Source organism: Chrysemys picta, chromosome 2, assembly GCF_011386835.1.
Source record: "Chrysemys picta bellii isolate R12L10 chromosome 2, ASM1138683v2, whole genome shotgun sequence".
In the NCBI taxonomy this organism is placed as follows: domain Eukaryota; kingdom Metazoa; phylum Chordata; order Testudines; family Emydidae; genus Chrysemys; species Chrysemys picta.
This window is the reverse complement of record NC_088792.1, coordinates 209889061-209914831: the sequence shown is the minus strand read 5'-3', so window position 1 is coordinate 209914831 and position 25771 is coordinate 209889061. Positions and strand designations below refer to the sequence as shown.

Below are 25771 nucleotides of genomic sequence, written 5' to 3'. Positions count from 1 at the left end.
ACAGGCTCTCAGCATTTTAACCACCAAGTCATCTAATCTTATCTCAATGAAAAAGTGACTAGGATCCCAGTTTAGCAGCATATGCTTAGTGCCACTGACATTTTTAAAGTTACACAGGTAATTCGGGCCTAAAACATCAGCCTGTCTACACAAGTGTTCCCACCTTTGCCATTCCAGTGGAGCTGCAATAGTGGGAGATTGTACAAAAAATGCTAGTGAAGACAAGGTCACAGGGACCATTAAGGCAGGCAACCATGGCTCATGAGACTCTTAGAACGGTTTTTTCTCTATTCACTTTGAAACTCTACCTCTAGAGAGCTATTCGTCTTAGCTATGCCTCCTGAAAACCCAATCTCTCTCTCTTTCTCGCTCTCTCTCACACACACAAACAAGATGGCAGCTGCAGCTGTGCTCTTTAAATAGGTAACAGAAAATCATGCAAAGTGGGCCAGATTGAGGGGAAGAATAATGAATTCTTAGATCCTATTCTGGAGTAGACTTGGGAGTTTGGGCTCCCACCTCAGGCAGGCACATCTTTAGAATCCAAAAATTGGGATCCTCTCACAGGCCAAGTGGATTTTATAACCATTTACTAGGCTGATCTATATTATATGCTGAGGAAAAAAATCTTAATGAAGTGTGAAGGCTGAAATTTTAAGTCACAAGACAGACAAAAAGTCAGAGCAAAGGATCCTCTAACAATCTAGCAGTGCAATAGAGTCAGCTGCCTCCCAGCACCTCCTTATAGCCAGGGGTGGCTCTGCCATACCCTGCATCAGCTACCCTCTTCTTCAGGGCTCCTTAAATAAACTCTGCCAGTTCAGAGTCTGTGGAACATTCCCTTTTGGGCCTAATTTATTTATAACCAATTCCACACACTCAATCCTGGAGCTTCTCCCAGGAGAGAAGCTTCCTCTCCCGTGCATCACTGCCAGGCCTTCCTGCCTGTAGTCTTCCCTTGCTTTTGGTAGGTGACTCCCAGCCCTCCATGGCTAACGTCTTTTCCCCTTGCCATCTCAACCTCAGTCCTGGGGCTTCTCCCAGGGGAGAATCTAATTCAAGTTCCAGCTTCACTCTGGTTCTTCCCTGCTTTTAGCAGGCCTAGACCTCCCAGACCTACCTGGTGGGAATTTTTTTGTCCCTGAAGTCTGAGACTCTCGTGAAACTTTCTATGCACTGCAGCCTGGAGAAGCCTTCTAACTCTCGGCAGCTTCACTGCTACAACTTCTTCTTCCTGGTTCCCGTTCCCCCCTGGCTCTTTACAGAGACCAGCTGCCCTCTCCAGAGTCTATTAATGAGGTTCAAGTGGCCTGAACCAGTTCCCTCTTGGGGCCCAGTCCACCCAGTGCCGTATATATACACAATAGCACATACACCAGCTTTCTCTATATAAATAGCTTTTTGTAAATTACTTTATTCTCTGTGCTGCCATACAAATTCTCTGTGCTGCCTAGTAGTCCAATGTATTTCAGTAGAGTTAAAAGTTATGTACCTATTAAATGCTTTCAAATATTATGCAATAGGGTTTTGTTACATTTTCATACAACGCATGTGCATCTATGCTTATACAGGAAAAAGTGCAGTTCCTTAAATTAGAGAGAAGAGAGAAGCATGGTCTAGTGATCCAATCAGGGGACTGGAATCCAGGAACTCAGTTCTTCTCTGTATCTGTTTCCCCATCTCTAAAAGTGATAGTAATTTGTACCTAAATAACTCACAGGGGTAAAGTCAGGATCTATTAGTTTGTGTTCCCGAAGTGCTTTGAAGATGTAAGATCAGTGACCACGTACAGCAAGGTATTTAAGCATGTACTTAAAGTGCCTGAGGACTGTTATTGCCATGTGCTCAAAGTTAAGTATTTGCATAAGAGCTTTCCTGGATCAGGGCCTATATAAATGCTAAATAATATCTGATAAACAATGGCTTAGTTGCTATGAAATAATCTGTTAAAGTAATGATGAACTTTGAGTAATCCAAGAATACACAATAATCTTAATTTTTTAATGTTTTAACATAAGCAACTGAAGTCTCAGTCTTGACATTACATTAATGCAAGTTTTAATACATAAGTGTATTAGATTTCATACACACCAGGTGTGGTTATTTGGATATGCATTTATGAAAAAATGCTCCTACAAATTCCCTACGACACACACCTTAGTGCATGTTACTGAATTTTTATGAGTTATGTACTGTGCATACTCTTAACATATATATATATATACACACACACACACACCTCATTCAAGATTACACAAAAAGTTTTATAAGTAGTTTTCATAGTTATCATGCAAAAGGAAATCTAGACCATTTTTTAGGTGGAAAAAAATCTTCTTGTGTGAAATCCTGACTCCACTGATGTCAATGGCCAAGCTACCATTGACTTCAATGAAACCAGCATTCCATTGTTTGCTTTGAGATGTTTTTTAAATAACTAAAAGTATTATAAAACACCATAACATGTTTTGTTTCTGCGCTTAATTTAAGCATGCAACTTTTCAGACAAAAAATTGAGATATTTTTAAGGGAATGAAAATAGGGGAGTTTAAATGAAAGTGTTACCTCAACTGTAGCTATAGACAAGGGTCTATGTACTCCAGGGGTCGGCAACCTTTCAGAAGTGGTGTGCTGAGTCTTCATTTATTCACTCTAATTTAAGGTTTCACGTGCCAGTAATACATTTTAACGTTTTTAGAAGGTCTCTTTCTATAAGTCTATAATATATAACTAAACTATTGTTGTATGTAAAGTAAATAAGGTTTTTAAAATGTTTAAGAAGCTTCATTTAAAATTAAATTAAAATGCAGAGCCCCCTGGACCGGTGGCCAGGACCCGGGTAGCGTGAAAGCCACTGAAAATCAGCTCACGTGCCGCCTTTGGCACGCGTGTCATAGGTTGCCTACCCCTGATGTACTCCATAGCAAACTTAACCCACATTCTATCGGAAAGTCCCTAGATTCTGTGGCAGTCTAGTAAAAATTGTCAACGTTTTATGGCAGTTTCAGATAGATTTTTTAAATGGCAGTTTTAACTGGATTAGAGATGAATATGAGAAATATACCCAATACAGTAGTTTATTTTTATACTAATTTAGTTTATTTTATGCTGTCTCACATTGTCAGTAGGCCACAAATTGTGATCTTTGGGTTATCAAATTCATGGGGGAGTTCACACTTCTCAGAATTATTGATTCATGTTGTCTGAAAACTCAGGAAGGCACCACTGCATTGGTTTGTACTCAGGTCACCTTTTGAAGGAATCTTCAGAACTATAAGGGCTAGACATTTTGATCACATTCCTGTGGCAAGCAGTGGATTTTGCAGCAAGTTCCACAGTATTAAGGAATATTTTAGCATTTCTGCAGCTTAGCATTTGCCTCAGGAAGTAGCAAACACAAACCTTCTCGGAAAGATCAACATTTACTAATAGAGTGGGGGCACTTCAGGCAAACATGGCTGATATCAGCCTGAAATATGCCACAGAATTGTACCACGTTTTAACATGGTTGTGAACAATTATGTTAAATGACATGATGCAGAGACCAGACATGATGCACAAACCAGTACAAATAGTGTTCAGCATCATGTCACCTAAAATGATTAAACGGTGGCCTAAGCTAGGTTTAATGACAATTAGCTCACATGATGCTGAATGTAATTTGTCCTCTACCTTCGCAAGGTCCCAGAGCTCAGGATCCAGCTCAAGCCCAAATATCTACACAGCAATTTTTCAGCCCCGGTGCTTGAGCGTCACAAGCCCAAGTCAGCTGTCCCAGGCCAGCTGTGTCATGGGGATTTTTATCCCCATGTAGACATACCCTGAGTGCCTTCCACGGTAAACAAGACTTGAAGGACAAGCAGAAAAGCACCCTCTTTTAATTTAAAGCAATTTGGTGGCCCATTCAGAATTGCAGTGAGAGCAAAGAACTTGCAAAATTCCTGTCGTGCTGCAAACCATTTGCTCTCAGGTCCTTTTTTTGGGCAGTCTCTTGCTGTTCTTCCTCAGTCCCTCTTCCTCACTAGACTCTTCTCACTTCTTCATTTTGTAAGCAATTCTTCCCACAAGTCTCTTCAATTACCCGTTGCGGCCAGCTGGCCTGTCCATTGGCAGCTATGACTACAGATCATGCCAAAGCTGCCTCTCAAATTCCCACCCCCCACTCAGGCTGTCACTTCAACTCCTTTTCCAGACACCCTGATTCTCCTGTCACTGTTCCAGCTCTCCCTTCTCAGACTGCTGCTCCCCACCAGCCTCTTTCTTCAAGATGGTCTCTCAGCTCCAATAGCCACCTGATTTTACTCTGAAAAAAGAAACCTTAAAGGAATTAGCTAGGCTCCCTCCACCCACAAGATTATTATTTTTATAACTGGAGACCTTCTCTAATCCAAAAACCCAATAATTCTCCCCAAAGCCCCCCATCATCACATAACCACCTGCAGCAAAAATAGCAGAGAACCCTAGTGAAGTCTCTTTTAATTACTTTTACAAAGCAACTAGTTACAAAGACGACTAGATAAACAATAGGTTGAGTAATCTGTTTGAATAACCTGGTTTAGAGACAAGCATACAAAATCAAAGAGAAATCTGTGGCTTCCCTCTCAATCCATTAAAGCTAGGTTGATCCAATAAGATATTTAAGGAATGGAGGGCAAAGAGCATTGTAAATGTAGCAAGTACCTTTGGAATTTTGGACTGTGCTCCTTTGAAAAAGCTATAAACAAAGTTCACACCAGGTTCCCCCCCACCCACATTTACAACTCCAGTGTCCCTTGGAATTGGGTACATAGGAACAAAATCACTTTTTACTTATCTTATCTCTGAGAAGATATCAGAGAATTACTAGAAGACTTAAGTTGGCTACATACAAAGAAACACTGTAGGAAGAATAGCTACTGGCACACCTACCCCACTTTGCAGGGTCCTAGAGTCCAAGCCCAAACATCTGTACTGCAATTAAACAGTCCCTTAGCCTGAGCCCCACGCGTCCAAGTCAGCTGGCACGGGCCAGCCACAGGTTTTTAATTGCAGTGTGATCATACCCAGTGTGTCACAGCTAAAAAAAAGAAGGAACAGATTGTTTAGCATAAGTAGTTAACACACATTTTGACACACATTCAACATGAAGTGGCCCATGAAGATTCATGTTTTTAAATCTTACAAAATCAGTTCAGCCCTCTTGCCAATGTATGGCCCTGCATAAGTGAGAGATTACTAGTTACTATTACTGTCTGAATATACACATGCTTAAATAATAATAATAATTATTATTTTTTGGTATTTTGACAACTGACACATTAATTTTAAATTCCAACCTTGCCTGGGTCTCTGTTCTCACTGAAAGGGAGGCGCTTTAGGTCTGTCTGAAGAACTGTGGTTCACAAAGTGACTGAATGAAAATGAGACATTGGCCATGAAAGCGAGAAGGTGGAAGCCTCGGCCTTGAATGGACTTGTTCTGCAAGAGCAGTGATTCCCAAACTATTGTCTGTAGAGAGCCTGCTCAGCATGTGTGGTGCTGTTTGATTGAATATGACCATTTTTATCATTGTTTCTACAACTGTTATGCAATTGCAACTAACCTTGTACAAAGTATATCACAAGGTGTCAATGGAAAAGTTATGATTTGCTAAGTATGATTATCCTGTTTATATGCATGTATCATCTTTGTATCGGAAGTTATGAATATTGGCTATGTACAGGTATCTTATACATGTGTTGTATTCCTGGGTAACCCCCAGCAGATAGAATTGACATTGGTGCAAGACAGCTATGTATTGCTGGCCCATCAAGGACACTAAACTCTCACAATGGCCCATAGAAGAAACTCATCCTGCCCAGAGCACTCTTCCTGTGCACACCTCAATCTCTGGGGGGGGGGGAGGGGGGGCGGGGGGGGGGGGGGAGGGGAGGCAATGGCCAATTGTGTTATCAAAGCATGTAAGGACATCTGACATGCCGGGGAGCCCTTGCTACACCATCGCTCCCACCTGGTAGTGAGCCAAAGCGCTTTGGAAGCATGGCCTTGAGCCCACCCTGCAATAAGCCTGATTCCCGCACCCCATCACCAACTAGAGGGCGGCAGGATCCTCCTGCATGCAGATCTCCCCACCCCCACCCCACCGCCACATCCCTGCCTCTCTAGCCCCCTGCCCGGGTGTGGCTCTTGCGCCTTGTCACAGCTGTCTCGCCCTGTCCCCCACTGCGGTAATCTCCGCCCGAGCGCACGGGGCCGGCCTTGGACAACCGGAGGGGAGGGCCAGGGGCGGAGCAGGCTGGGCAGCCGCAAGAAGAGGAAGCGCCGCTGCTGCTGGGGCGGCCCCGGAACGTTCCGCTGGCTGCAGCAGATTCGGCACCGTCTGGATCCCGGAGAAGCAGCAGGACGGAGTCAGCTGCCGGGCTCCTTCCCCCCGAGCTCCCCTAGGGTGTATGCGCCGCTTCCCAGCCCTGCATCGCCGGGCGCTTCCCCCTCCCCGTGTGTGTGCCGCATCCCGCCGTCCGGAGCTGCCTTTGCTGCTATGAGGCTGCTGGAGACCGATCTGCAGGTCCTGACCCGGGAGCTGTCCCTGTACCTGGAGATCCAGGTGCCGGCGGGGCTCTTCGGTTCCGGTGTGGGCTTGTCCCTGGTGCTGGGCTTCAGCGCCGCCTTCGCCTGCTATTACCTCAGTAGCATCGCCAAGGTGAGTGGAGACAGGCGGTAGGATGGTTCTGGGGGTAGAGAACAGACGATGCTCTGACAGCGTTACACTAGGGTCACCGTCAGGTTAAAACGCTTTTTAGAAAAGGCAAATGTCTTCGGCTCTGATACAAACCGCCACTAGCTCGCTAAAGCCGAGAGGAGTTTGCAAACCGCAGACACTTCAGCACTCGCCCCCTTTCCTCGCGTCTGAAGTTTCTTTCACCTTTGGACAAATAAAAGCAAAGCCGCGCTGATTTCACTTTCTAGGCGGCTTCCAGTCAATGTCACTGTCGCCTGCGCTAGAAGGGTGCTCCTTTGTTTGGGTTGCACACACTGCCGGGGGAATGCTCATTTGTTTACACATACTGATGTACGGGGTTTTTAGTTTTATTAAGTCTATTTTTTCATATCCAATTTTTCTGGGGGTGAGCAGGGGGATGGTGAGAAAATTGTCCTGACAGCACCTTTTTGTCAGTTTCAGTAGGCAGACTTTGGGTACAAGGAGTGTTGGAAGGAGAAATTAAGAAAATTCTCCCCCTTCTAAACCATCTGTTGTCTGGCTCTAAACATTTACTAACATTGTGCCAAAGAAAGTAATTTATCTTTCTCCTCTGTACAATTTTTCTGTTCCCTGCATTGTCATTAGCTACATATACATACTTTGATATGAAGCTCAGATACTTCTATGTTTCCCTCCCTGTATTTCACAAATAATTAATCCTGAAGGGGTTCACTCACCACAGGTGCACCTCCTTGTGGCTGGGTCTGGTTTTTATTTTTTTACCCCATCTGGCACTTCTATTGGTCAGCCCTCTGTCTGAATTGGGGTGCTCCCTTTTAAATCAGCCTTCTGACCAGGTCACTTTATAGTCCCCTACCCCCGTTTCCAGGGTAACACAGTCACACCAGACAAGCTGTCATAGGGTCTTCCATTGCACCTCTAGGTCCTGCACCATTTCCCAGTGGCTAGTAGGGGAAGCCAGGCCCTCCTGCTAATCCAGTCCAGGGACCCTCTGACTAGCAATCCAGACCTGCTCAGTCTCAGTTGTTGTTTCCCTCCTCTTTCCTACCCCACCTCTGTATCCCCTTGCCTGTCTCTGGGTTTATCAGCAGAGCTTCCCTGTGGCTACTTCACCCCCTCTAGACTTCTTGTGAGACTGCCTAGTCCAGGACGGGACCCCAGGGCTTACTCTCCCGCCAGCTCTGCTCCTTGCCCCTGGCTAACTCCCTTTCCTTCTAGTGGTTCCCAAACTGGGGTTCATGAAATGTTATCAGGGGTCCTCAGAAAAAAAATCTGTAATGGCGGACAGAGCCATCCCTAGGGACCCCAGGCGCCGGGGCCGGCAGCCCGAGCCCCGTGACCATGATTTCCTGGCAGAACAAGTTTAAGCTTTGTTGTAGTCGTGCATTGTTTGCCTGGACTGCTCAAGACCCAAATGCTTGTGGGAGGAACTCTTTATTTGCATTGGCTTCTTAAATACCTTCATGCTGTTTCACGTCTGGTACTCCTTGATGAAACATGTAGGAGGCTTAATCAAAGTGATATGGGCTACAGAAGTGAAATCTTGGAAGAGTGTTGCCATTTTCATAATGTAATAAAATTATGAATGTAATGATAAATAATAATGTAATAATAAATAGTGTGTATAAGTGTGTCATAAAAAAACAAATTATTTCCAAGATCACTGCTTCTATAATTTATACTCAGGTAAGGGAGAAAATCCCTGGAAATATTAATTTTAGGAGGAGGTTCACGAGATCTGATATTTTCATGAAAGGGGGTCACAAGCAGGGCCGGCTCCAGGTTTTCTGCCCCCCCAAGCGGAAAAAAAAAAAAAGCCGCGGCAGCACGATCGCACCGCTCCACTCTTCGGCGGCAATTCTGTGGCAGGTCCCTTCGCTCTAAGGGACTGAGGGACCTGCTTTTGAATTGCTGCCGAAGACCCAGACATGCCACCCCAAAAGCGGCCAGCGTGCTGCCCCTTGGTATTGGCCAAGCAGGGCCGGCTCCAGGCACCAGCCAACCAAGCACGTGCTTGAGGCAGCACCTTGTAAGGGGCAGCCAATCTTGGGGTAGCGGGGGGCGCTCCGGGTTTTTTTGTTGTTGTTGTTTTTGTTTTGGCCGGGCGGTGCTCGGAGGGGAGGGTGTTGTTTGTGTTTCAGTGGCGTGGCATGGCGCTGGGGGGGTGTTTTGGCGGCATGGCGCTGGGGGGGGGTGTGTTTCGGCAGCCTGGCGCTCGGGGGGGTGTTTCAGCGGTGCGGCGTTGGGGGGGGTATTTTGGTGGCGCGGCACTGGGGGGGTGTGTTTCGGTGGGGCGGGGGTGGCACTGGGGGGGGGGGGGGTTTCAGCGACGCGGCGCTGGGTGGGGGTGTTTCGGCGGGGCAGAGCGGCGCTGGGGGGGGTTACAGCGGGACAGTGCTCTTTTTTTTTTGCTTGCGGCGGCAAAAAAGTTAGAGCCGGCCCTGGTCACAAGTTGTTAAAGTTTGGGAACCACTGCTCTAGAAAGTGACTACAGACCTCCTCCCTACAGCCCCTTTCTGCTCTCACTTCCTGGCTTTATACTATTAGCCCAGCTTGGCCCCCAGCTGGGCTTTGTCTGCTATTAGGCCCTATCAGGGCCGGCTCTGGCTTTCTGGCCGCCCCAAGCAAAAAAAAAAACAAAAAAAACCCGGCGGCAAGAATAGCAAAGCAAAAAAAAAAAAAAAAACCTGCAGCGCGGCTGGAGCCAGGGTGCAGGGGGACTCCCTGCCCTGCAGATGTGCCCTGGCTAGCAGGGGAGCAGGAGGAGAGAGAGAAGGGGGGTGGCCAGGGCTTCAGCGGGGCGCTGCCACGTGGCCCCTCCCGCCGTGCCCCCTGCCGGGAGCTCCGGTCGGCTGGGAGGGAAGGACGCGGGCTGCCCTGCCGGGCTTGCTGCAGGGCATTCCCGTCCTCCATGCCACTGCCCCCTACAGGGCGGCTGGAGTGGTACAACAAAAAAAACAAAAAAACAAAACAAAAAAGCGGCCGTGCGGCCCTAGGATTGGGCGGAATGCCGCCTCCTACAAGCTGCCACCCCAAGCAGCAGCTTGCTCGGCTGGTGCTTGGAGCCGGCCCTGGGCCCTATCAAGCCCAGATTCCTCTCCAGATACAGCATCTAAGGTTAATTGACCTCACCAGTCCCACATTAACATGGTCAGGGCTTGTGTGGGGTGGACCCCACATCACAGACTCAAATAATTTGGTTGCAATGAGCCAGATCCTCATCTGGTGTAATTTACATCAGATAAGGATTTGGCCTGATGTTTCATCTGTTGAGAAAGTACAGGAAACAGTGTATATGATTACTGGGAATATACACAGAGGCTTTTCCACCAAAGGAAGGATGGCCTTCTGGTTAAGGCAAAAGACTGGGTGCCAGGAGAATTTGGTCCTATTGCTGGCTGGGCTTTAGGCTGTGTCTAGCATTTTTCTTCAAATTTCCCACTGTTGCACTACTGCTGAGCAGCTAGAGAGGACTAAGTAACATCAGGTTTAAAATACTAGCAACTTGTCAACTACAGACAAACTTCCTGTACAAAGGGTGTGTTGATTAAGCTTTGTGTTTCTTTATTTCCCCATCTGTGAAATGCGGATAATAATATCTGCCTATTACACAAGCTTGTTTTGAGACATAGGTCATATTTGCTAAGTGCTTTCCATCTTTTGATGGAGGGCATTGTGCCAGTGTACACTATTTTTCATGAGAGTATAAGTACTATAATAACCTGTTTTAGAAACATCTCATGAATGCATAATGTTTAGAATCAATAGTGTTGTTCTTTGTTTTTTGCTGGTGCTTTTCGATGTACTTATGTTTTTAAAATGAAAGCAAACATTAATTACAAAAATAAATCAGCTCATTGGTAGAGAATGAAACAGCCTTGCCTGAGTTTTGTTCATGGATGCTGCATACCTGACTGTGGTCTCTCTCCCTAGAAACCTCAGTTGGTGACTGGCAGTGAGAGCTTCAGCCGCTTTCTCCAAGAACATTGTCCTGTAGTGACAGAAACTTACTACCCCACAGTATGGTGCTGGGAGGGCCGGGTGCAGACCCTCTTGCGTCCCTTCATCACCTCAAGATCCCCAGTGCAGTACAGGAAGTGAGTGCCTCTGTCTTGCAAGTTACTATTTTTTCTGCAGCCACATTGTCATTAATGCTGATAGTATTTCATGTAACTACTAATTTAGGAACCACCAGAACTCAGATACCACAGTAACGCTTGTGGTATAATAACCTAGATAGATCTATATGTTTTAGTTTGTGTATACCATACCATGGGGGAGGGAGGGAGGGAGCATACCGTTACTAATTTTCCCAGCTCAAAAACTGCTCCTTTAGTATTCCTTTTAACTCCCCACCAGAGCCAAATTCAGCTCTTTGGTAAGTATGTACAACTCTTCTGAGTTCCAGGAATAAATCTTGCCCCCAGGTTTATCCTTTGTTCTTGGATGCTTGAGTTACGACATGAATAGGTATTTATATTTATTGCTCCTTCTCTAATAATCTCCCTTACACACACATGGGGCTCAATCTTCAGGTCCTTCAAAGCTGCATTTGGCACAGGCCCCGAGGGTGAGGGAAAAGTGGTTTTATGTAACCTTTACAGCTCCCCTGAACCTGGGCCCACTGGCAGATGCTACTTCAGCCCCTTGTGCAACGTAGAATAGCTTCAGCATGCAATAGCTCCTAAATGGGTATTCAAAGGACAGCTAGGATGGCTGGAGCACGGCACTGCTTTGGCCAGGCCCCCTTTCCTTGCCCAACAACATTTCCTCTATTTCCGGGTCTGTGTGGAAGGTGGCATAGATCTGGGAACACTGACTTTGTGCCACTCGAGCTTTGCCTCATGCAAGAAGAATCCTCACCGGCCATTTAGAGCAACTTTAAGTCTGCTTCTCATTGCTGAAGCAGTGCAAAGCAGACTTAGCAGGGCCCAGGATCTGGCTTATTCACTTTAAAATATGTGATTCAGCAAGTGCTACTAGTGTTGTACTTGTACTGCTGAGGAAAGAAAAATTATATGCAAGACAGGCCTCATTATGGTAATTCATAGAGCATATGAGTGTTTGTTCACTTTCTTCATCAGAAAGTTGCTAGATGACAGGGAAAATACAGTATGCTTATAAAACTGACTCAAAACTTGATCTGATGGTTTAAGCCTTGCTTGGTTTCTTGGCATATTATCAAGTTTGTTGCAGTCTTAACTCGGATGAGTTTTAAAAGTACTAACTAGCAAAATTTGTAGACATAGGGCAGGGGTTCTCAACCTGTGGCCCGTGTGTTGCTTACAGCCCAATCAGCACAGAGCTGTGGCTCATGTGACATCCTCAGGGCCATTCAGGTAGTATTGGATGCAGCCCACATAACACATATGTGGCCCACAATGGTAAAGAGGTTGAGAACCACTGACATAGGGTGACATCCTGGCCTCATTTAAGCAACGTGTGTTTGTGTCAATAAAACATACACACACACACACACACACACACACACACACACACACACACACACAAAACCTCCTTAACTTACCAAAACGAAACCCACTGCATACATTTCTCCCCCAAGGAGATGATGAGAGAAAAAAAACATGTGACAGAAGTTAGTCACATCGCTTAATGTCCTACTGGATGGCATTCGTACTACAGTGATGAGCATGTTATTAGAATCTCTTTAGAAGGCAATGGCAAAGCTCCCATTGACTTCAATGGGACCAGGATTTCACCAGTAATTCACAAAGGACTAGATCCTCAGCTGGTGGAAATCAGCATAGCTCCGCAGAGGAAATATACTGACTTACACTAGCTGAAGGTCTGGCCCTTAATGAATTATAATTACCCACGAATTTTGCTATCCAATACTTTTAATACTAAAATAAGATTAAGGATATAAATTCCACAGGTAATATTTTCTGAACTGTAAATACTTTTCATGGTACATTTAAAAAAAAACCCTAATCAGTATTGTCTCTTGAACTGTTCCTTTCAGTGAGCTTATTAAAACACCAGATGGAGGACAGATTTCACTGGATTGGTTTGATAATAATGACAGCATATGTTTTCCGGATGCCAGCACAAGACCCACTATCCTATTACTGCCTGGCCTCACAGGAACAAGCAAGGAATCCTACATTCTTCACATGATCCAACAGAGTGAAATGCTGGGATATAGGTACTCCTAACTTTAGCGTTTTGCTTGTTCAACTAAAATTGTATGTATGTGTGTGTATATAAGATGTCTACTAGAGCAACTGATATCTACAGAAATCAATTACATAGGATAATATTTGATAATAAATAATAATTGTATAGACTAGAGCACTGTATGGGCCTATTTCTCTACTGCCCTCCACCTTGTGCAAAGTGTATGCAAAATGCAAGATGTCAGAGCAGCAGCTTTTGGACATACTTTGCTCAGGTGTAAATTACCACACAAGGTGTAAGGGAATGAAAATGATTCCCTAAATTCTTTATAAATGTGTGTCTTTGTAACCTTTTCTCTGTTCCTTCAAGAGGAGGGCTGTTGTGTTGAGCGCCAAACAGGTGAATGTGGAGGGGACTGTTGGGGGCTGACTAGGGGGGAGGGATAGCTCAGTGGTTTGAGCATTGGCCTGCTAAACCTAGGGTTATGAGTTCAATCCTTGAGGAGGCCACTTGAGGGGGCAAAATCAGTACTTGGTCCTGCTAGTGAAGGCAGGGGGCTGGACTTGATGACCTTTCAGGTTTCCTTCCAGCTCTATGAGATAGGTCTCTCTCTCTCTCTCTCTCTCTCTCTCTATATATATATATATATATATATAGGTGCCAGCTCTGTCAAGGGCTACTGGATCCATACTGATTCAGTGATCAAGCCCTTATCTACTGTGTGCAGAGCATTCCAGCCCTGAAACTGATGGTTAAGGGGTAGATTCTGTCACCCATGGACTGTTCTGCCCATAGCCCGCTTATTCAGGCTTTGAGGAAGAGTTGGATCAGGGAAGTGAATTGGATCATAACTAGGGCTCATAGGTGCAATAACTTCACTGCTGTTCTGCTTTAGGATGAAATAACCTGGTGTACCATTGTGATTATGTAACCTACACACCTTCTGGGTGTGTTGTTCTGTCCATCTGGTGGCACTAAGTCCACTTAAAAGAGAGAGAGATTAATGAGTTTGCTCTACAGCCTTGGCTAAGAGGCAGTTGGCTTTTAACTCATGCTGTAGAGGCTCATGTACTAGGCTCCAGAGGTCTCAGGTTCGATCCCGCCTGCCAATGACTGGGGGCTGTTGGCGTTACAATTACTCCAGAATCCCTATTTCAAGACTATTGAGTTTTGTCACTGCAGACTGAGTTCTGGCACTAAGTATATTGACTTCTGCAAATGCTCAGGTATGACCATTCATGTTCGGCTACTCATTCTCCACATGGAGGTTCAGATACCTGTATTGATTTTTAAAAAAATGTAAAATAACTTAGGAACCCCCTCCCCAAAACCTAAAACTTGGGTACCTTTTTTTTTAAATAGAAGTATTTATATGTATTCATGTATTCATTTGTCATGTATTCATGACAAATGTGTACACAGCAGGGCTCCCAAGAGTGGAAGAATATAGCTTTTTTAAAAAAAAGTTTAGGTCAGATCACAACAGATCTGGTGGTTTTGTTTTTAATCCATTTTAAGCAATAAAATCTCTAGAATTAAAAGAAAAACAAGTCCATCTTTTTTGCATTTAATCAACTTTTTAAAAAACTAAAAGTTTTTAGAGTAGAGTAGAGAGGACAAATAAAACAATAAGATTTATCAAGAAAACTAAAGATCTTTAAATCAAAGTAATTCTTACTACCAGAAAGTTTTGCCACTATCACTAGGATCAAATAGAGAGACGTCCATGCTGCACCGATTGAAAACTCCCCTCCCTAACAACCTGTACAAAACTCTGGGGTGTTTGGATCTATGGTTTTGGTTCTGGCTCACGTCTACTACCAAATAAGCATTATATAGACTGACTCTGATCCTGCAATTTGATCCTCATGGGCAGACATGTGTCCATAAACAACCCAACTGACTTCAGTGAATCTCTATGCAGGCTTAAGTAGGGTTACCAGAGAGCAACTGTGAAAAAACGGGATGGGGGTAGAGGGTAATAGGCTCTTATATAAGAAAAAGTCCCAAAAAACGGGACTGTCCCTTTAAAAAAGGTGTAAGGGTCCATCCAAGTAGGTCAGATTGCAGGATAAGAATTTTACATATTTAGTAAATAAGTTTAGACTTCTTATTGGAACACATTTCTTTATGTATTTTCATTAAATTTTTATTTTTAAATGACCTTTAAAAATAAAAGTGTAATTCTAAGATGATTTTTGTACACGTCTATACAATAAACAATGTATATATTCAGATTTACCTTCTCAATTTTTAGATGTGTGGTTTTTAACAACCGAGGAACTGCTGGTGAGACTCTCTTGGTAAGAATCAATTTTAAAAAAAATAAGAACTTTCATTGTATATACAGCTCATATTGAAGTTATCAGTGTTAATTCTTAGGGCTGGATTCTAATCTAAGATGACTACACTTGATGTGGCAAACTAACAAATAGAATCTAGCCTGTAGTTGACTGAATGCACATCTCTAATTATATTTATTCAGATTAGAATAGCACCCATCTTTGATTTTTAACCTCAGTTCTTATAGTGGAATATGCTAAAATGTGGTTGGTCAGTTAGGGCCAGATCAAAAGCCCTGGAAATCAATTGAAAGATTCCCGTTGACTTCTATGAGTTTTGGGTCAGGCCCTTAGTTCTTGATTTTATAACTGGCATATATTCACCTTTTAAAAAAGGCTATTAATTTCTTATATGGCATCTACTTTACTTGTAGGGGCTCCATGTTTCTTGATAAATAGCAAACCATAGACATTTAAAGTTCAGAAATCATACTGTCATTTTCTGAATTTTGGGTGGTTGGATGTCATCAATAAAAATGCTTTGTGATAGCTGCTTTTCTGGAGGATAACATGATTTTTGCAGCAATAAATAAATGTACTCTAATCTGCACAATAAAGATGTAGTGTATTACATTGATGTATTTCATTTTAGAAAGATTTGAATAATTTAATATCTCTACCAGCAAAAATTAATAGCTTTTGTATTTTCTTCTCCAACAATACTATAGTATCTAAATGTACATTTGTAATTTATCCATTGCAATATTTTCTAATGTTTTAACACATAAATCAGAAATAAGCAGTGGCAGTTACTTCAAACCACATTGTCTGTATGAATTTTAACTGGACCTGGATAAAATTTTAAAAAACTTTGCCATTATTAACTGACCCACCATTATGCATTATTGTATGAATGAACCAGTTTTATCTGAAACATTTTGTTTTTTGATTTTTTTTTAAATAAGCCTACTTTCATTTTTTCCCCAACAATTACAATACAAGATGAGCTACTAGCGGAAGTTGTTTTCAGGATTTACACAGCATATTATTTTAGAAACTAGTGATAAATTACTGAAATCTTAAAGCTAAGCTCTTTTTGCAGCTAGGCTCAAGATGTGCTGAAATATTGCTGAATAAGCTTTGTTTCTTCATATATATTTTGTTGGCAAGTTCTGCAGCTGTTATGAGTGTGCACAATGCTGAGTATTGTTGTGGTTTGCATTTTTTAATCCACTGATTTTTAAAACAACTTAAAAATGCCCATTATGCTTTCTCTTAACCCATTAAAATGTTTCAGTGAAAACACTGCCATGTTAAGAGTCACTTTTCTGCATACTTTTGGAGATGTATCTACAAAGCTGTTTTGTGACACACAAAGTCCTTGTTGATGAATTTCAGATTCAGTAAGTGAAAAGATCTCTTGTTTCAATGCTTTGTGTTTATTTCAGTATAATCGGCTTAACATATTTTATAAGATCTTACTATGGACTCAAACAGCTGAAGTTATAACATTTTTTCTGCAGGTTTTTTTCCCCACATATTTATATAAAATCCCCAAGTAATGAGTCTGAAGCATAGTCAGGCAACATAATAAAACGTATTAATGAAAATAATTCGTGTTCTTGTCTTTAGAGAGAGATTTAACTTTAAATTTCCATTAAACAATGCCTATTTAAGGGATCGGGACTTAAAAAATACTGTACTATCTTTGGTGTTCTGTTGAATGTTAATCTGCTAGATTAAATTACTGTTTGGAAATTATTACGTTAGATGAGCACAGGCATTTCAGCTGAAAAAGCAACAGATGCATTTATTTTATTGTTTTAAAATATCCATATACAGCACATGGAAATGCACTAGGGTTACAGGAATTAAATGTAATATATGCCCAATATCTCTCTGTTTTTACAGTATTTAAGTCACGCATACTTTCTTATGAAAAACATTTTACTCTCCTTAATGAAAATAATTTACTTTTCTCTCTGCAGACTTACCTATTTAATTGAAATAAAATACATTCACACTCAGTTTATAATTAATTAGTTGTAATAAAAGTAAGTGGTAACTCATGTTGTTTTAATTATCCCAGTCCCAGCTTTCCCCCCCCTTTTGTATTTTATTTTTAACATTACTATTTTTATATTCTTGTTAGGTAAATTTAAATTAATTAATTTTGTCTAATTAAACATGTTAAAACCAGCCATAAATTTCCAGGCTGTTTAATTGCAAGCAGTTAAAAAAAAATGCTGAAAATACATTGTTGCCTCAGGTTCATGAGATTCTGAATGAGCAAAACTAAAACATTTTGTATGATATTTTAAATACCTGAGGTGAAATCCTGATCCTGTTGAAGTCAAGAGCAGTTTTGTCACTGGCCTCAGTGGGGTCAGGATTTTCCCCTGGCATCTTTAATAACAAATATACAGTTAAAAAAATCTTTGTTTTGGCATATGTGAAATGCACAGGTTACAACTTGATGGGTGGGGGGGGGGGGGGAGGCTATTTTATTGGGTTCTTATTGTGCCTGAGGATAGATGCCTCCACTTGTACTGCCTTCCACAACCTGGGCAGGTAAAACTATAAAGTCTTGTTTATTCTTTGGGTAAGTCGAGGGGAGATGGGACAATAAGGACCAGGTGAAACTCTCGTTGAAGGCAGTGGAAGCCATTCCAGGCCCCAGATTAGGAACGGATTCCTATTCAGAACTTGAAAAGATGCTTAAAGTTAGCTAGTGTTTAAGTGTTGTCCTGAACAGGAATGGAGAACACACTTCCAGAAGTGCTTTCCTAAATCAGAGCTTTAATGAACAGATCTCTTGTTTGGATGCCTTTCAGTGTAACCAGCTTTAAATATTTTTGCATTTTAAACTTCTGCAACAAACTAAGATATCAGAAGTTATATGCTTTCTTCAGGGTATCCTCTGCCCTAAATTAGAATTGGAAAATGCTCAAAGGGACAGCCTAGTCTGAAAGAGATTTTAATAGCATTAGTACTAAAGCTATTTTAAACAAGATTTTTTGTAGTACCTATATATTGACTAGTTTTTTAAAAATGTCTATACGTAAATTTAATTCTACTGAATATTTGCTAGCACATTTAAATGTGGATTAAGATGAAGAAATGGGCATCACACACATTTTAGAGAGTTTTTGTAGGCCACTCTCCTTTCTACACATTGCAGTCTTCATGATGTGCTTTACTTCCTCATAGATTTTTAACTAGCAATGATGCCTATCAATTTTTGAACAAATTTCAGCCATAGACTCTATGTCCAGAATTTGGCCAGTTAATTTTTGGACGGTTGCAGATATTGAGCATACCTCTGAGCTGTTAGTTGTGCTCAAAAATATGACTCCTACTGCCACTACTTTCCCAAAATTATGTAGGCTCATCTTATTGTAGTTTGATGAGAAATGTTAAGTTTGTCATGTTCAGCTTCCTCTTTGGTTTGTCCTTAAGGATGATGCAAATGCTTATGCTAGTGTTTTTCCTTGTGGCTCGTTACAGACACCAAGGACTTACTGTGCTGCTAACACAGAGGATTTGGAAGCTGTTATTCATCATATACACAACATGCATGCCTCAGCTCCATTTATGGCAGCAGGTGTTTCTATGGGAGGGTAAGAATTTATATAACAGAAATCCCTTTATTTTAGTTTACCAATCATGAACTAGAGTGCTGCTGTTTGGCTGTAGTTTAGTGCAGTGTAATGTTTTCTGGAGTGAAATGGAGTTAAAATAGTTAATACAGTTACAAAAATCAACAAAGATCCTAATTAAGGGTTCTGTTCAGCAGGTTGCATGATTCAATGGGATGGGTGCTCATCTACATGGCTGAATTTCATTTCTCAGCCCCCACATATAGGTTTTGCAAATGTATTAAATCTTATTTGAAACCTATGGGTGTAAAATTGAACTTTTATCCATATAGGCAGGTCTCCATTAATTGTTTTGTGATTGTGGAATTTGCCATGGAATTTACCCTGGTTATAAAATTGTGCTCTAAAATCCATTATTTCACTTTTTAAAAAATAGTGTTCCTATACTTCATGAGGCTTGTCTAGAATAAGATAAAAGCTTTGTTTTGAAAACTATCTTTAACTAACACATTTTAAAACCTCAGGATAGACAGGGCAAGTTGCAGTTTTAATTCTCATTGCTAGTATAGATAAAGGGAAGCCTCAAGTTCACTTTGACTAGCTAAGATGTTAACAATGATTTGACCTGTCTACACTATGATTTTCAAATGTGCTAGCATGTTAACTAGCACCTTTACAAATATATTTTATATTTGTCTAGACAAGCCCATGATTGCACTGAAAATCTTTAAAATGTGAATTGAATATAACCAATTTAATGATATCTTTCTGTGTTTGCAGACAGCCTGAAACAGTAGCTCTGAGAGGTGTGAAGTGTTCATTCATCACACTGGATTATTAATTATGAAACCTAAACAGGACAATACAAGTCTCTTATTATTAACTATTTCACTGCTGATCATTTTAGCATAAACATCCAACTAGTAGGCCTGATCCAAAGCCCATTGAAATCAAAGGAAATCTTTCTGCTTACTTCAATGGTTTGTGGATCAGGCCCAATGTGCTTATTGCACAATTCCAAATTAAATTAATGGAGATATCCTATCTCCTAGAACTGGAAGGGACCTTGAAAAGTCATCGAGTCCAGCCCTCTGCCTTCACTAGCAGGACCAAGTACTGATTTTGCCCCAGATCCTTAAGTGGCCCCCTCAAGGATTGAACTCACAACCCTGGGTTTAGCAGGCCAATGCTCAAACCACTGAGCTATCCCTCCCCCCAGTGGAACTGCACCTCCCCAGATGCCAAAAGTACTGAGCTGTCAAAACTCCGGCTTCTCCTTGACAACTGCCACCATACAGTTACGCATTGGTCTGTAGAAAAACTGAAAGTGTGAGGAAATGTAAAATAAACTGAAGGTGATATTAAAATAAATAACAGTGGGGCTCCCATGCTGATTTCATTCTTCAGCATCAGATCTAATTAAATAAAGCCTCTGTTTAAAAGTTTGTTGTAAAGTACTGCCTATTTTCTCTGAGGCCTGGTCTACGTGAATAACGTAGCTGAAATTGACGTACTTAGATCTACTCACCGCGGTGTCTTCACTGCAGTGAGTCAATTGCTGCGCTCCCCCGTCAACTCCACCTGCGCCTCTTTCTCCGGTGGAGTACCGGAGTCGATGGGAGAGTGCTCGGCAGTCAATTTATCGCATCTTCACTAGACGCGATAAATCAAACCCCGCTGGATCGATCGGTGTGCGTGGATCCTGAGGGTAATGTAGACAAGCCCTGAGTGTGCCCCAGAAGCTGGTTGCAGAATTTTGGTCCATCTTGTTGCAGAGTACATAGGCACTTATTAAAATGTCCCAAACTTCCTCATTACAGCAACTCTACTTCCATTTGCTCTAAAGGACGAAGGAAAGCAGATAAAAAATAAAATAGAGCCAAAAAATAGAGGAAGTGGAGCCAATGTATTATGTTCCTTTCCCTGCCTAGCAGTCTGTGGAAGCCCTAGGAGTTAACTCCACGCTAGCAGGGCTTCTCACTTTATAGTTAGGAGAAAGAACAGGAGTACTTGTGGCACCTTAGAGACTAAAAAATTTATTACAGCATAAGCATTCGTGGCTGTAGTCCACGAAAGCTTATGCTCTAATAAATTTGTTAGTCTCTAAGGTGCCACAAGTACTCCTGTTCTTTTTGCGGATACAGACTAACACGGCTGCTACTCTGAAACCTGTCTTTATAGTTAGGGTTTGTTAGAGGAAGGGTGGGCTTCAGAGATGTATGATTCAGAAGCAGGAAGTAATAAACAAAACCAGTGAGTTAATGCTGCTAAAAGCAGTATTATTAACACTCACTCAGTGCTGGCCCCTATCCAGAGAAGGGAAGTACAGCACTGTTAGAATGGACAATGTGCAGTGCCAGCACAACTTCCTGGAAAATTGTGCTGCAAGGTAGGAAGGGAAACACCCAGAGAGTCTCTTTATTAAGGAGTTCCAGGGAGGGGAAATTTTCATTGGGAATTCTGTGAGTTCAAGGCTGAAATTCCTACTCCCTCTGTTCCTTTCTTATGGGTTGTGCTGAGGATGGGTACAATGTGGCTCTCTGTACTGGCATTTACCTACTAAGCCATACTGACCTTTGCAAGTTATTGGATAATTACAGATTTGTTCAGTGGACACAGTTATTGATAATGAGGTAAATAAGTAACTTTGAAGCTTTTAAACCCCATTGGCCCAAATCTTGATCCAATTGGGTTTTGCTATTGCCTTCAATGGAACCAAGATTTGGACCATTGCAGGGTTTTTGTTGTTATTGTTATAAATACAAAATAAGAAATATCACAAAAAACTAGGACTGAGATTTTTCTGCACTCCCCATTTCATAGTGTAGCTTATTTGGTTGCATAATGAATAATTCTGTGGAATGGATTTACCTGCTTCGGTGTGCCTGTGGGACTAATCTTTACTTCCTTCCAATTCTGGATTTTTAATCCGGCACTGTTCCCCTTTAGACACCTTAACCAGTTGTTTGCTTTTAGTATTAGAATTAGGGTGACCAGATGACCCGATTTTATAGAGACAGTCCCGATTTTTGGGTCTTTTTCTTATATAGGCTCCTATTACCCCCAACCCCTATCCCGATTTTTCACATTTGATGTCTGGTCACCCTAATTAGAATGGTGAACTATCAATATTTTGCTATGCATAATTTCATTGTACCACTGAAGTTTGTTTGGGAATGTGTCATTTGCATGTGTATTGGATTTGTCTTGTTGCATATGTAGGAAACATACACTTTTTCCCCATAGATTATCGCAAATGGCAGAATCGAGGTGGGTGGGTGTAACCTGGTTGATTGTGGTTGAATAGGTTCGATTTGGAAGGGGAACCACCAATCTGTGTTTGTGACTGTCTGTTGGTTTGCATATGTGAGACGGTGATGAATGTATGTATATGGATTTACTCTGCATTCCCTGGGGTTGTTGTGGTTTTAAGTTTGCCATTGTTCCTTAGTAATCTTAACTGGTTTTCATTGTGTCTTTTATGTTTGAATCATATAATAGATTCATGCTCTATTTTGTCTTGTTACCTTCTCCTTTAGGCTCTGATCTTGCAAAGATTTATGCACATGATTAATTTTAAGCAACTGAGTAGTCCCAAATTGACTACATTGGGATTACTCACATGCTTAAACTTAAGCATCTTTGTAGTGAATGGGACTACTTATCTGCTTAAAGCTAAGCACATACGTAGGTCTTTGCAGTATCAGGACCTTATAAGATGCAACTATTCAAAATCCTCATCTTAAAGTACTTTTTAAATTATTTCTTCAATAATTTCAAAAACTTTCTAAATCAAAAACAAAATACAAGTAGAATCCTGACAGACATTTTTAAAAATGCAACACGACCCACAATATTTCATAAGAAGATTGCAGGGCTAGAAGAAACTTAATTTTGGCTGATTAAGAAGGAAATAAAACATTGACTTTACTTCCCTGTGATGTACATTTAAATTAAAGTACACTTCTCTTTGCCTTTCGGTCTGTACTGTTTTGGAAGGGGCACTGCTTCTGTAGCATGAAGCTTCTCAATATCTTTCTCACCACATATATTGTCCAGCTTCCATTTGTGGCTTGTTCTACCACATCAACATTTTTACTGGCTTAGAAATCAATTGTGGATTTTTCATAAGCTCTGTGTATGGGGCAGCATGTAGCTGTGTTGCCTCCCAGTGTCCCACTGCTTCAAGGATGTGGGGATACAAACCCTGTATCAGCTTTATCCCAGTCACAGCTTACATCCCCTGGTATGCCGGACAGTACAGCTGTGCCAGCATGTTGCTTGTTCCTCAGTCTTTCCTGTTTGCTCCCTGCCAACATGTGTAGGGTTGGGATGTACCAGCCTCTGGAGACTGTTCTCTCTTCTGCACTGGTACCCATCACTAGCTGGTGCAGGGGAGGAAGGGGATGCCTTATACTCCAATAGTCCCCTGTGAAAGCAGGCAGGATGGGCCACAACCTGCCCTTAGACAGCAAAGGAATGTGAAACTTTTGACCTTCTAGCTTTCAGGCCATCTTCTGTTTTTCTCCTGTACTATCCTACCCATCCTCCTGATTTATTTTTAATCTTTCTGCATCTGGAGTGGCAGGATTCTGTGAGCTCTCCTTCATCTCAGGCATACAGCAGCAATGGAGACTTTAAGTAGCAGTAGTCAGGAAGGCAAGACTTTAATTAGGTCGGGGGTCTGGGCTATATTTTTTCCTAATTTTAAATAACTCATCATCTCCTTTATATTCAAGAGCTGTGCCCACCATATATGCTCCCAAGTGTGATGCAATGGTGGAGGCTAAAATTCCCAAATACTGTCATCAGCCCACACATGTCTCACTGGGTAGATTGCAGTTTTCAAGAGTTTTAAGAAAAATGAAATATTGTAAGACCTAGCACTTTCTGCTCCAAGAGCAAAGCTTTCTGTTCCAAGAGCAAGGCACACTGAATTGACCTTGCCTTTTCTAATGTAAACAATTAGCAGTGTGTACGTATTAAAAATACCTTCCCCCCCCAAAAAAACAAAAAACAAAACACAACTCTGCATACCCTCGTCCTGGGGACAGGATGAGAGAGAAAATGAAACACGTAACAGATGTTAGTAACATCACTTAAGGCACTATTGGAAGGCAGATACCATGGTGATGAGGGTGGTGCAAGAACCCATTTACAATAGAATAGGCTTAAAGTTGGCAGATTGTTATACATGTGATTATATTTAAATGAGTGATCTGACAATTTGATTTGTTTTATTTTTATTCTTCTTTGTAGCATGCTTCTTTTAAATTACCTGGGCCAAACTGGCCGAGAAACCCCTTTGATGGCAGCTGCAATTTTCTCGGCGGGTTGGAATGTTTTTGAGTCTGCAGAATCATTGGAGAAACCACTAAATTGGCTTCTCTTTAACTACTACTTGACTACTTGTTTACAGTCCTCTATTAGTAGGTGAGTCACCTTCTGAAATATTTAGAAAGGTTGAAGATGTTAGTATAGAATATAAGCCAGATATATGGCCTCCTGGAAAAGGAATGCTATTACTGCATTTCACACAATGCTTTCCTTTGTTTGTGTAATCTCAGGAAATTCTGAAATGGAAATGTCTCCTTGCTTGAAAGATTTTCTTCATGGGTGGAATTCACTCTTGTACAGAGAGCTAGCTTATGTACCATTGCAGTCTTCAAAATAAATCTGAAGTGGGACTTAAAATGGTGTGTAGGCTTTGTGCTGGCCCTTTTTACGGGACTGAATTTCACCTCATGCACACATTGATTATCGTAAGGTTACTCATGATTTGGATGGATGGCACCAATTTGATTTTCTTTATAAACTAACCAACATTAACACATTTATCTTGATAGCTACATAGATATGAATTTGTTAAAAAAAATCAACTCTGAAAACAAAAAGGAGGGGAAAGGGTTGCTCACACGTAGTCTTAAAGAAATGATTTTTTTGTTCCTAAAATCAAAGTTCTCCTTTTTATCCTTGTCAGCTTTCTAATGACTAATGCAGATTTCATCCATGTTTCTGGTAGGGCTGTCAAGTGATTAAAAAAATTAATCGAGATTAATCGTGCGATTAAAAAAATAATTGTGATTAATCGCTCTGTTAAACAATAATAGACTACCATTTATTTAAATATTTTGGATGTTTTCTACATTTTCAAATATATTGATTTCAGTTAGAACACAGAATACAAAGTGTATAGTTCTCACTTTATATTTATTTTTTATTACAAATATTTCCACTGTAAAAAAAATAGTATTTTTCAATTCACCTAATCCAAGTACTATAGTGCAATCCTTTTATTATGAAAATTGAACTTACAAATGTAGAGTTATGTACAAAAAATAACTGCACTCAAAAATAAAACAATGTAAAACTTTAGAGCCTACAAGTTAACTCAGTCCTACTTCTTGTTCAGCCAATTGCTCAAACAATTTTGTTTACATTTGTAGGAGCTAATGCTGCCCGCTTCTTGTTTACAATGTCACCTGAAAGTGAGAACTGGTGTTTGCATGGCACTGTCGTAGCCGGCGTCACAAGATATTTAAGTGCCTTCATGCTTTACCTACTGTTCCAGAGGACATGCTTCCATGCTGATGATGGGCTCTGCTCGATAACAATCCAAAGCAGTGCAGACTGATGCATGTTCATTTTCATCATCTGAGTCAGATGCCACCAGATGCATAGCGAGCGCCCTCCCGTACCCTCCGACCGGAGGGGGCCCCGCAAGGAAGGGGGCCCCTAAAAGTGGCAAAATAAATACCGCATTCCAGTTTCTGCATTGTAAGGGTCCCCGCCCGGACATATGTTCGGAGGGGGCCACCGTTCGGAGGGGGCCACCGTTCGGAGGGGGCCACGTTCTTTGTTGCTACGGCCCTGGATGCCACCAAGAATGCTGATTTTCTTTTTTGATTGTTCAAGTTCTGTAGTTTCCACATTGGACTGTTGCTCTTTTAAGACTTCTGAAAACATGCTCTATACCTCTTCCCTTTCAGATTTTGAAAGGCACTTCAGATTCTGAAACCTTGGGTTGAGTGCTGTAGCTCCTTTTAGAAATCTCA

The 25771-nt window shown here is 41.6% G+C and overlaps 1 protein-coding gene and 1 long non-coding RNA gene across 2 annotated transcripts in view; one reads left to right on the top strand and one right to left on the bottom strand.

Annotated features, from left to right (window-relative positions):
* Window positions 1-1982: 1982 nt before the first annotated feature.
* Window positions 1983-6872, bottom strand: LOC135981039 (uncharacterized). The gene is made up of 3 exons (XR_010598009.1): window positions 6569-6872; window positions 4906-5053; window positions 1983-4300 (listed from the first exon to the last, which is right to left on the bottom strand). It is a non-coding gene; the product is annotated as an uncharacterized LOC135981039 (long non-coding RNA).
* ABHD3 (abhydrolase domain containing 3, phospholipase) overlaps window positions 6243-25771 on the top strand; it is a 32228-nt gene continuing 12699 nt past the window's right edge. The window contains exons 1-6 of the mRNA XM_005309483.5: window positions 6243-6676; window positions 10631-10794; window positions 12681-12863; window positions 15093-15138; window positions 18625-18737; window positions 23976-24149. Of these exons, the coding sequence (XP_005309540.1) occupies window positions 6515-6676; window positions 10631-10794; window positions 12681-12863; window positions 15093-15138; window positions 18625-18737; window positions 23976-24149 (842 nt within the window). The 5' untranslated portion in view covers window positions 6243-6514. The remainder of the gene's footprint in view (window positions 6677-10630; window positions 10795-12680; window positions 12864-15092; window positions 15139-18624; window positions 18738-23975; window positions 24150-25771) is intronic.